Raw genomic sequence first — 12,956 nt, 5'->3', positions numbered from 1 at the left:
GATGGTATTGTAACATCTGTAACATCTGTGATGGCGTGTTTGCTTGCCATGTACTCTCAACCTTGTATACACGGTTTTTAACTGCTAACAGGGAATTCTCGACTAACTTTGATACAAAAAGATGCGGGTACGACTCGCTACTTGGTTTAAGACCACTATTAATAATGAAACATTTCTCGAATCTTGAATAGAAGTCACTAGTATCTTCATCTGACTTCTGTTTACAGGCCGAAATGGCGTCCCAATCTTCCTTTCTAGTTGTCAGTAATCTTGGCAGAACCTGTACTATCAAACCTGGTAATGCTTTAGTTTTCTCCCCAAGGCCTAGCCCTGGGGTACGTTTTTCCTCCTCGTCTTCTATTTCTGCCCATACAATCTTTTTGTCTCCCACCTCCCATTCTTTTTCCTTGAGTTTCTCGTAGATGCCCGTGGGCAACAGTACTTTTAACATTTTCATGATATCTTCATATGTGTAATCCCCCATCAGTAACATGTCTTTAAGTTCTCTATGAAAACCTGCAGGGTCTTTATCATGACAGGGTACTAGTTTCTTCATTTCTAACAGTTCTAACTTAGTCAGAGGCGTGTGTACATACACACGTTTCAAGGTCTGATCGGCACCCATAACTGGATGTACTTCTCGTAAGGGGTTCTGACTTTCAAGACCATGCAGACGCTCCATATGATACATTTTTCTTTCTGGGGGCGGAGCGGGAACATATTCGGAGCTTACGAAAGTGTTATATCTATGTCGTTGTTCTAGAATTATTTGTATTAACTTGGTACTTAGACCTCTCCATCTATCCATGAGTAGTGCTTCTAATGTATCGTGTAAGGGACCTGGATCGGAATGTTGGTTTCTGTATAACGTGAGGAGGTGCTGAATCATGTATACACCTGCTAATTTCTGCTCGTCTGGGGTAAGGTTCAGAAATGTCTGCGCTACTGTGTCATCATTGTATATGTTCGGATTGTCAGCCCATAATACTGCTGACCGGGCTAGTTCTTGTTCATCCATAGAATTGAGTACGTGGTACCCTATTCGGTCTCGAAGCCTTTTATCAGTCTCCTGGAACTGGTGTTCCGGAGAATTCGGTTTTGTTATGCCAGAGAGAAAAACTCTCTTGCTTTCCGGACGAATGCCTTTCCTAAGGTAAGTTCCCTTACCTACATACGCTATCGTATCTGTAGTCTTTTCTGGTTCTTCAGGTTCTTCCTCCTCCTCGGAGGAAGCTTTTTCTTTCTCTTTTTCGTGTATTTCTATCACTGCTTTTCTTATTCTCTTGTACATACTGGCTATGCAACCCCCTTTATCATGCTTTCCTTCGGATATATTTTGACCCCACTTGTTGAGTCCATCTAATTCCTCCTGTTCTGTCTCAGGCCTGTCTCGTTCTCTTATTAAGCAATTTATGAAAAAACGTAATATATATGCTTGAGTGTCAACTTTCTGATGTGCCATGGCATCCTTAATACTGTCAGGATCTTCCCCAGTCTGGACAAAATGATATATTCTATCTAGGTGCTCTTTCATTCCTGAGAAAAACAGTAGGTAATCTGTAGCTTGTCGCAATCGTAGTGATGCTATCAACATCCTATCATCTGTGCCGGGTACTGGATCGTATCTGCAAACTGGAAGCGGTTCTTTGAGTCTGTCGAGACGGGGTGATTGAAATGTAAACGGGTTCTGCATATCCCTAAGGTGTAATCTGTGTGTTGGGGGCGGGGTCTGGTGACCCCCGGTCGCACCTCCTGAGGCGGAAGCGTGGACATTATTTCTCTGTGGGGTCTGTATCTGTACTTGAACTTGTCTTTTAGTAGGATCAGGTAGAAGCGGTTTCGGTATATCAATTTTAGGTGCGGGAAGTGGTGGAGGTGGAGGAACGGTGGGCTGTCGAACGGGGAAACCTGGTTGCGGTAATGGCGGGATATGGTCTGGAGGCGGGTTGTCACCGTCAGTAGGCGGGACGCGGACAGGCAGATTAGTGTAAGCGGGTGCTACATCCTCTAGATAGGAATTCAGAAATATGTCTTTAGTAGACCTGTGATTTACTTTAGTTGGGACCAATGGTGGCGGCAGATTTTTCGGTATTTCTGAAGTGGCCTCGGGCGGACCCTCGGCCACGAGGTACATGCCATTTACGAGATTGTTTTGTGCGCGATCTATTTGCTCTGATTTTACTCGGATCCCTTCAGTAACTAATTCGTTTTCTTGGGCTTTATCTGATTCTTTAAGTCTGTCTTCTCTACGGAGTGCTTTTTCAGCACGCTTATGTGATTCCTTACGCCAAAATTCTATGGCGTCTTTCTGAGACTGTCTGGCTTTCTTTTTCCATAGTGCTTCTTCTACCTTCATGATGCACTCGGCATCCCATGTTCCGGTAACAGGCCATCTATGTCTTTCGTCTAGATGCTTAGTATAATCGGCCCATAAATCTAGATACAATATGGCATCTAAGCCATGCTTGTGGTACATAAAATTTCCAGGAGTGTCCCTAGGGGGGATAGGAATTTCCTCCTCTAGTATCCCTTTCCTAGTTCCTATCTGCTTTAACTTATTGAAAAACGGCATCTTGTTTACTTAATACTGAATGCTCAATCCTTGCTACTTAATACAGCTAGTTACACAAGAACACAATAATGCACATTAAAAACAGTCGCACTCATACCACGACATTAATCACATGAAAGATATTTGAGACATATATGACTACCCCCTATACCGGATGTACTGCTAAACAGCACAGATACACTGTCAGAGACAATGCAAAAACTTGAATAACTGATGTACTGCTAAACAGCACAGATACACTGTCTAAAACAGTGCAGACCGAATTTGTGTACCCAAACCCGTCTTGATACGTCCCAGCAATGGTACTCACCGGGAAGCACGGAAACAGAAGGCCTCGGAAAACTCGACTGGACTGGACCGGACTCGACTCGACTCGACACGTGGATACTTCGGAAACTGGTGGGCCTCTTGACACCTCGGACCTTGCTTCTTTCGGCTAGGCTCTGGTCGGGATCCTCCGCACTCCTCACCGCCTCGTCTGGGTGCTGATCGCAGTCTTCGTCACCTCCGTGGGCCAGAGGGAGATACAGGAAATCCTGCCAGTACGCGTAGTTTCCGTCTAACTGATGGCAGGGGACAGAGCTTGCAACGCACCAACCGGCGCGTGGGGTGGGGGAGGGGTTCCTATTCGGGCGCCAGAATAATGTGGTAAATATTTGATTTACCGTCTTAATTTCTATGCAGGTAAGTACTTAATCAATAATAACTCAATCGGAAAGAAAAAGGCAAAGTCCGTGGTGTTAGAGTTCTTAGGGGTTTTATTCCTTAAAAAGGAATGGTCATGACCTGGATATCATGTTCCTGCAACCACAGGGGTTCAGGAAGGGATAGAGCAATATTTTATTGACAATACATAGCTTATATACTTAAATCACATCATAGAAACCAATATAGTAGGCGTAACAGCTGAGAGAAGACAAGATAACAGCATCCACGTGTTAGTAATACGTAATCAGAAGGCGTGAACTAGGCGTGAACTAGAGGTGTGTGCTAGAAACGTCATAGGTAGGTGTCACAAGTGGGTGGCACAAAGCAGAAATGTTGCAATGTCAGCAGAAATCTGAGGCTTGGATGCGCGCGCAGCTGCATGACGTGTGATTGACGTGAAACTGGAGGGTGCAGGGGACTTGACATTTACACTAGCGGAAAGAGACAGAAGTCTGGCATGTCAGATCAACTCGTACTTCTATCATATCTGCTATCTGATGTTTGGGAACCATATTATCTAAACGGAAAGGTCTCTGGGGCAGAAGCTATTCTATACTGACTGTGAGTGCGTGTATAAGCGCCTAAGTGTCTACATGAGAATGCGAGGGGCATGGGCCTATCATGGTAACAGAGGCTATGAATTACTTGCACGGAGACAGTGAGGCCGGGCCCATTTGCTCTGCAGCTGGGGGGATGTTTACTTAAACTAGTAGGCAGGAATGTATTTTCGAGGAGCGGAACAGATAATTCGAAGGTTGAAGTCAGTCTTGGCAGGCAGCAGGCTGAGTTAAGCGCCGGGAGCCAAACAGAAAGTAAGTCAGAGGTCACGGGTACAGAGACAGCCTGGGCTGAGGCTTTCAGAGTCAGAAGGCAGGGAGAAGCTCGAAGGCAGAATTCAGGGCCTACTTTGCCAGAGCTGAAAAAAACGTGTAAAGTACACTACAAAAAGACGTTGGCATAGCATACTTAGGAACGGACTATTCAACCCATTCAGGGTGGGTCTGAAAGAGGACATGTTAACGTTGGACGCAAATGTATTTGCGTCTTCATAGCTGGTACAGGAGGGAAGTTACATGCACTTTAAGCTGGTACATGGAGACGGTGGGGTGCACGCTAGGGAACACAACTTGACCATAAAATTTATATTTCCTCAGCTATACAAGTGAACTTTCATTCATTCAATAGAGAACATGGCGTTTTGGCAATCTAGAAGGGGGCTGCCTAGTAGACGGCAAGAAAGGTGGTTTTTGTAAATAATGGCGATACCTCCGCCTACTCCCTTGGGACGGTCCAGATGGTGGATGAGGAAGCCCTGTGGGAGAGAGTTGACAATATCGGGGTCTGAATTCGGTCCTAGCCAAGTTTCCGTAAGGAAGAGAATATCAAGATCATGGTCTTCCAGTAGGTGATATATCTCCAGAGAGTGCTTGGGGAGGGATCTACAGTTAATGAGGGCCATGTGCATGTTTAAATGAGGAAGGTTGTCGAGGCCGGTGGAACTGAGAGTATACTGGCAATGGGCACATCTGTTGAGGGGGTGGTCCCCCGGAACAGAGTGTCGGCATAGGGCATATACCTCTTTGTTCAGGTGGGGCAGGGTGTCTCTTGCGTAGTTGCGCGATTGGTCGGTAGTGTCTGGCTCTGCGCTCTGCCTAGCGCGGACGAGCGCAGATGAGCTTGCCTTAAGCGCGCCTTCGGCGCGCCATCGTCGCGCCCGCTGCGCTCGTCCGCTGCGCTTCCGACCAAGACACATGCTTTATGTTGGTTGGGCTGGGTGTAGGAGGGGGGCGTGGCCAGCCGAGAAGGCGTATCTCGTGGCTCCCTCGTTGTTGTTGATGGCGGTCGCGAGTACGTTTTGAGCCTGAAACGGCGATAGATCCGCTGTTCAGGGAAGTGCAAAGTAGTGCCAGGAATAACAGTGCAGTTTTAAAAAACAGGGTATCACAATATCACACAAGTTTTAAAAATAAGTTTGCGCTGTCGCGCTCCCGGCTTCCGCCTCAGGAGCTTCTTGTCAGTGTCGCGCTGGAGCACTATACGCCGGAATCTCAGCAAAACGACAGAAAAAACTCCAGCGCATCCAAAACGCGTCAGCAAGACTCGTATTAGACATCCCTCGCCAAGATCACATCTCCGGACATCTAAAAGACCTCCACTGGATACCCGTCAACAAAAGAATTACTTTCCGCCTTCTCACCCACGCACACAAAGCCCTCTACAACCTAGGACCCGAATGCCTCAACACTCGACTGTCCTTCTACAAACCCACCCGCCAACTAAGATCGTCCAATCAAGCCCTCGCCGCAATCCCGCGCATCCGGAAATCCACCATGGGTGGCAGATCCTTCTCCTTCCTGGCTGCCAAGACCTGGAACTCTCTCCCCACCCACCTCCGCCTTACTCAAAACCACATCTCCTTCAGAAAAGAACTCAAAACCTGGCTATTCGACAAATACTGAACCCCTTCCCCCAGCGCCTTGAGACCCTCTGGGTAAGTAGTGCGCTATACAAATGCTCGAACTTGAACTTATTTGGCACAAGGTTAGATTTAATAGAACTTGGTGAGGACTAGATGAAGGTTGGATATGTCTTGATACATAATACCAGCGACTCTTGAGAGGGTGTACTTTCGTTTTCACTGTACATTCAATAACACGGAATTGCCCAATTACACTCAAAACAAATGTTTAGGAATTCATCTATGGTTAACCCATTACTAGAGATACACATACGTACAGATCAATTCCACAATATTTGTACATAAGTATTTTCACCATTGCAGCGATTTGCGCACCCATCAACATTACTTATTCTGAGATTCACAGAGCGTCTACTCTGTACCAAGACATCCAAAGACACAAAGATTTGCATTCCAATACAGCAGCTTGCAAATACACATGCTCAAAAACACTCGAATGTGTGCCAGTGCACTGTCAAAACTATCATGCCCACCAATAGATGCATTAGGGTAGGAATAATTTGAAAATGTATGCTTGCATGCTTACAGTCGTGATTGCTTTTGAAGTGTGTGCCTAAGAGTAGCTTGAAATATTAGCATTGATACATCCATGTTTGAGCACAGTGACCCCAATGTGCATCTATGCGTCTTGTTTCCTTCGACACAGTTGACCTGGGGAGGCAGGATTTTGCTTGGAAATGTGATATTCTTTTATATGTATTTTCTACGAAGTTTGATGTATTATAAGAGTTCATTTGCATCTATGTGCGTGAGCTAGATCCATAAATTAAGCTGTGGCTCTGGTTAATATCTGAGGAGTCCTATGTTCGTGTAATGTCTCCATGCTACTTCCAGTGTGAAGAACTTTCACTCAGCATACTGGATCACTTTCAACCAGGCGTGGTCTTATTTAAAGGAAGATCTGGAGCTATATTACAGAAGTAGCGAATATTCCTGGATTGTGCTGGGCACACTTTTAAAAAGGTGTGCCCATCACAATCCAGGAAAATGCGCTGCATTAAGGTAAATGCGCTGCCACCAGAGCAGCGCATCCATGTGAAAAACAGAGCAGCTGTTTTAAAGCCGCTCCGTGTTTTCCCAGTGCAGGCGGTAACCCGCCTGCACTTTTAAAGGGATATCTAGGGGTGTCCATGAGACCCACTTTCCCCCCGCCAGAAGGCTGCATTATGGGGACACACTGACAGTACTAACCATCGGTACGCCTCCTGACCGCTTCTTTGCCCGTGTCGGCAGTATGGCACGGCCGCAGAGGCAAAGGGACTCCCTCTTTTGCAAGGGGAACACCCCCAATGCAAATGAGACAATGCCCTATGAAGATATCGCTGGCGCTATTGGTACAACGGAAGGGGTTGCACAGGCGTCTGCGGCCCCTTCTATAATACCAAAGAACCCCGGGGACGTGCAAAAAGGGGCACTGGGATATAATAAGGCCCATGATGTCTTAGGAATGTTCAGTATTTTTCCTTTTCTCACCCAAATCTTCTGTCAAATGACCTCCTGAACTTCCCATCAGAGTTGATGGTTTGATGTAAAGCTTGCCACAATGTACTTGTTGAATGTTATAGTACTGGATATGGCAGTTATGGTTCAACCATTCAACAGTGGGGAACCACTTTATTTTCTTATCACGTTGTTTGTTAAAATGGAACAACTTATTTAGGTTGTGAGAACACCATGCTTTCTCTCCTAGCCCTTAGGAGCCATCGTCGTCGTGGAGACAGTGATACCAATGTGGACCATCCTTGCATCAACAGTGAAATGGAAGTTAAAAGAAGTTGCCGGACAAAGAAAAGCAGATTTGAAAGCTTAAATCAAAGTCTTTTGTTTGATCAACTGGTAAACAGGTGCGTATCAATTTCTGTGTATTTAAAAAGTGTGTTTTACTTTATAGTTTCTTTACTATTTTTTTTTTAAATAGACAGTATAAAAAATGTTTTACAAAATATTCTGAATAGTTAGATGGCTTGGCCGAGTCCCTGATCTGTAATTAAAACTTCGTTAGGCACAATCGGATTTTAGTTTTGCACCGTTTTGTTTTCCAGTATTTTGGTGATTTTAATAAAGCACAGTGGCGTTTTGTCTTGATTGTGGAGTTACTCTGGATAAAAGTAAACATTCCATTCTGCTTGCCCAATAAAGGCCATAATCTGTGCCTCTTTGTACTAGCAGATTTGGCAGGCGGTAGGATTTCAGCTTAACATGTTTCATTGGATGTAAATTTACACTTCTGGTTTAAAAAAAAAAGGCTTATAGAGGAAACTCTGTTGCTTCTATGCTCTTTTCTAAAAATACGGAGGGATGTTTTGATGAAGAAATCCGCACTACTTTTTGACAGCAAGTATTTCTGTAGCACGGGGACAGCCAAAAGGCAGCAAAGCCCTGTACAGGTTCAAAGCTGAGCATAAAGTCAATGAGTTATAACAGAGGTAACTGGTCTGGGGGCCGTTAATACATTGTGATGTAGTGTTCTTTTTCAACTCTTTCCTTAAGTGGAGCAGCCCTTATGGATATGGGGATGTTGTTCCAGATCCTGGGTGCATAGATGGGGAAAAGCCTGCTGCCTTGCGTTTCTTCTATTTACACTTCTTAGTCCGCAGTCTGATGGTGTCTTGGTTGCATTGTTTGTAGACAACCACCAAAGATGATGAGCTTGTCTGCAAGATCACCAGGGGTGCTGGACATGATGGTTTTTCAAATTATGCAACTGGCTGTAAAGATGATGCGAGCCGGCAAGGGTAGCGAATATAATCCAATATGATGGGGTGATATGTTTTCAGGCCCTGATGAGATGATATGCAGAAACGTTCAGTACTGACATTTTTAAAGTGTAAGAATTTGCCATTAAGTAGAAACTGATCTTTAAAATCTTGGCAGTAGTAGTAATATACAAGCAAGGGCATGTAACACTTAGGAGTAACCAGGCCTAGATCTATCAGAGGGCTCTCAAGAACAGTTCTCCCATAACTTATGCTGTGAGGCAAAACCCTAGTAGTAAAATGGTCCCCCAGTGCTTATTATTTAATAATAATGGGATATTTAAAACTGCATGGTAAGGCAACAGATCATAGCTATACAGCAATAGTTAAAGTCTCCACAGCACTAGCTGATGGTTTTACTGGGCCAGTGCCCTTATGCACAGTCCAGCTACCAAACTTCAAAACGTTTCTTAAGCTTCTGCTGGCCAGGTATAGCTTTATACCTTGTATTTCGCGTCTTAATTTCCCTTTGTGTTCTTCCTTCTCACGTTGTCCCAGTTTTATGTCCGTAGTGCCTCAATGTCCATCACTGCAGGCCTGATTTTGCACACTGCAGATCTTTTACTGGACTCTTTAGAATAACTTATTTCCTGAGAATAACTTTAATTGGTGACTTTCCTTTTTTTTGGGATTCAGAGTTCAAGGAAACATTCCAGTAGTTGGAGTGATGAAGCAGTAAAGGTCTCAGCGTTTGCCAACCAATGACCCTTTATTTTGTAGACCTCCTTCCCAGCCTAGAAATGTTTTCTTTTCAGACATTGCACAATCATTATTGCATACATTGGGCCACAAGCTAGTTTTCACAGGTCATACAAAAGAACCTTATAATGTGTTTTGTTTATCTAACACTAGAGCACTGATAAAGGTCATCTCTGGGTCAGGTGTCCTTTGAGTCTACCACACCTTCTATGTATGCACTTAGAAGAACTTGCACCAAATGACTGATACTTCATAAGGTAACCTACCAGTACCATATAGCATCAAGGTGCTTCCGATGCAAGCAGGTAGGCCCTTTGCCATTGTCATAGGCCAAAACTACTAGCTTTCTAAAACGAGCCTTCCAATGGAAGTTTCTTTCGGTGCTTGACCTAAATCAATCACGTTCACTATACGACTGTGTAATGCAACAGAGGCACAACTATTGACCGCCTACAAAAGGATCGCTTAACTAAAAATAGATCACCAAATCTGACATTTGTCTCTGCAGGATCTTGATCATCTTACTGCTCTTCAAAGCGAAGCAACAGTTTATTTGTTTCTGTATTCTGCAGCTAATGATCTATTTGGCTGTTGAGCTTTCACACTGCATTTCACCATTCAACTGTGATTATCCATCAAAAAGATTTTGCTTTGATTAGTCTATATCCGAAGCTATTCATCACGGCAGATACAGATGGGTGCAAACTGACCTCATAGGTCCTGCATTATTCCAACAACACTAGCACTCTTATGTGGGCTCACCACTTGTAGGCCTTTTTACATACAAGGTCAATTCCCTGCTGCTGATAATGAGGAAAGATCAGGCCCTTCATGATTTTATGTCTGGCAAGCTGTTTGGCATGTAGAGTGTGGGACTCTGGATATTCTAATAAAAACTTTCGCGATCTTCTACTGACAGACTTGTCCCTTGTCAACCTATAAGACTCTTAAAAAGTGGAAATAATTCTAACATCCAGAAAACATACATACCCACTCTTCATAGTGTGCTCATTATTGGCTCAGTTATTTCTGTCCCCTCATACACTCCTCCCTCAAAACTGCTTCTATATAAAGATTCAGATGGCAACAAAGCACACTGTCCTTATTTGCCCAGTGCATTATTCCTCCGGGTCCTATTTAGGAGTTTCCACACCTAACAAAACTTTAGCACTCGTGAGTACTCTGCACTGCAGCCGGAAAGAATTCATATTCTTATGAACCTAGACATAAGGCCGATATTGGAGTACATATCCTGTATCTTTTGAATGGGATAATTAAGGATTTTTGGCTCAAAAATGCATTCTGTACATTTCTTTAAAAAAAAAAACCTTAACAACTAATCCAGTTTCCATTCCGAATTAACGAACCAGTTAACCGAATGGCAAATTTTCTCAGTATGAGATCGATTTGATCCTCTGCATGCTGTTCAGATGGCCACTCCTCTGCGTAGCTCTACTGCTGGCACACTCCATTCAAGAACAAAGTCGCAGTCAGACCGCCAACACTTAGACCCTTGCTCAAATTCCTCGCCATTTGAATTTTAAATAATATAGTTGACTATGATTAATTTCAATATGTGAATCTATGACTACCTAAAGGGGAAGAAATAAAAGTTACTTGTCTGTAATTGCGTTTATATATTTCACAGATTTTACTTGCAGCCTTTCCCCCTTTCTTTCTAATGCTAGTTTTATGCCTAAAAAAAATCTAAACTTCTAATGACCTCTCAGGGATTGGAGCACAGAGCTCGGCCATATCATTGGCTGCAGTTTAAAGCTTAGAGTGAGATGACTGGCTGCAAATGTGTTCTTAAGTTTGCCCCCTTTCAGTTTTTCACTGAAAATTTCCAGACTAACCGTGTACAATTTAAGCATGTGAATCAATTAAAGATGCATGTGCCAGGGAACTGTGAATACATACAAGAATCTTTTTTTACTGGTACACGTCTCAGTAGGGACATCTGTAGTAATTACTGTGGTTTTTTTTCACATGAAAATTAAATAGTACTGCTGAAGCCGTTCTCCAAGAAATGGACAACATTAACATCAGACGAAGTGGAAAATCAAGGGAGGTGGAGCGCCTTAGAATGTGGACAGACACAGAACTTGTAAGTGGCAATATTTGTTACTTTTTCGGTAGCAGAGTACATCATATTACTGAGGTATTTTGAATGTCCGATATAAGCTCTCAAGGTTTTTTGCTGGAGGTCCTGGAGAAGGCTGCTACTGAGCAGGTTTGGGTTTTATGGAGCAATATCACTGGCTAGCGAGATGGCTATTGGGCTTCAAATAAATCATTGAGCTGAATGGATACTGCCTCCTTGGATATCCAGACTACAACCCTGAACATTTTGTATGGAGTCCCCCTGGTGTTGCTGTTTATGCACCTTGACCAGAGTTTCTGAATGAGCAGAAACGTGGCGTGCCTCTAATTCAACAGACCGATAACTCCATGTAAAAAAAAAAAATATTTTTTGTTTTTAATCCAATACTGTTAGGAGTGCCACAGGGATCATGCCTGTCTCCTTTGCGGTTTACTGCTTATATACACCTTAACCCAATTCACAAACTTCTGTGTGAAGTTGGTTGTCATTCCACAGATATGCGGATGACACAAGTTTTCTTCCTAATTTCTTACAATTCTCAGAAAGATCAGTACAACAGCAGCAACATATTTGATGATGTACAGCAGAGTTGTCGGAGATTTGAATCATCCTAAATTCAGAATACTTGCACGACCATACTTAATTCTGAAAATAGTGAAATATACAGTCTCACCCACATTAATGCTGTCGCAATCCCAGTAGAAAATGCAGACTCTAGGTGTAACATTTGATAGACTGTCTCTGGGCAGCAAGTTTTACTCTGATTGTCTCGAAAGGCTGTCAGCTCAAACTGTTAAAATGCGTTCACTTTTTTTAGGTCTGGCCAACAGACCGCTTTATTTGTTTCATTAGCTTTGTGCAATATAAAAATAAATACAAATAGGAATATTGGATAAGGTCACTGTGACTCGTCTGTTCAACATTTGATTCTGGCCGCTCCGCAGCATAGAGCAAGAGGGGTCGTGAGTTAGCCTACTTCAGTCACTGACTTTGCTGGTGTTTTTACTAATCGCATGTTCACATTCAACTAAATACAAGAGCACTTCAGCCTCAGGGCAGGTCGGCCAATGCTCTACCTTTTTTTCCCTTCTTAATCCTCTTTTAGTGATCCTTGTGTGCTTAAAGTGTTTTCCTGTTAAAGTTATTCAAAGGCTATTCATTTTTTTGTTTGCACCAATAACAATCATATTTTCTCGTGATGTACACTGCCTGCTGAAAAGCATCTGTGCTGTTTTTCTTCTGATTTTAAAGTTTTAATTCGAAGGAAGTGGCAGTAACATTTCTTTTTTCTGTTTGTGAAGAATGTTTGCAATAAAAAGAAGCAAGAGCTATATAAAGGAATGTCGTGTTGACATTTAGTGCTGCTCTGTGTGTGTAGACTCGCTACCCCAGCCCTTAGTAGCAGTAGACAGACACCCAGTAGTTAGTATTTTGTAATGCAAACGTATTTATTATGAACGGGTCTGTTGGCCTTCAATAGAAAAACCTCTCTGTTAGCATTGAGTGCCCTCTTCTTTGCTCGTTTCACTATCTTTTTAGGATATCCTCTATTGTGTAGTTTGGTCGATAACAAAGTCGCTTCTGCAGTGAAGTCATTCAATTTGGAACAATTCCGTCGAATTCGAAAGACCTGTCCCA

General features: G+C 43.3%; 1 protein-coding gene across 3 annotated transcripts in view; it reads left to right on the top strand.

The window, feature by feature from the left end:
* The window catches only part of ATAD2B (ATPase family AAA domain containing 2B), a 945,800-nt gene that overhangs the window by 183,176 nt on the left and 749,668 nt on the right, over positions 1 to 12,956 (top strand). For all 3 annotated transcript variants that reach the window (XM_086926259.1, XM_086926261.1, XM_086926260.1), the window contains exons 4-5: positions 7,450 to 7,603; positions 11,219 to 11,321. In XM_086926259.1, coding sequence (XP_086782385.1) covers positions 7,450 to 7,603; positions 11,219 to 11,321 — 257 coding nt within the window. The remainder of the gene's footprint in view (positions 1 to 7,449; positions 7,604 to 11,218; positions 11,322 to 12,956) is intronic.

This window comes from Lissotriton vulgaris, chromosome 6, assembly GCF_964263255.1.
Source record: "Lissotriton vulgaris chromosome 6, aLisVul1.2, whole genome shotgun sequence".
Taxonomy (NCBI): Eukaryota; Metazoa; Chordata; class Amphibia; order Caudata; family Salamandridae; genus Lissotriton; species Lissotriton vulgaris.
This window is presented reverse-complemented; position numbering and strand designations above follow the sequence as displayed.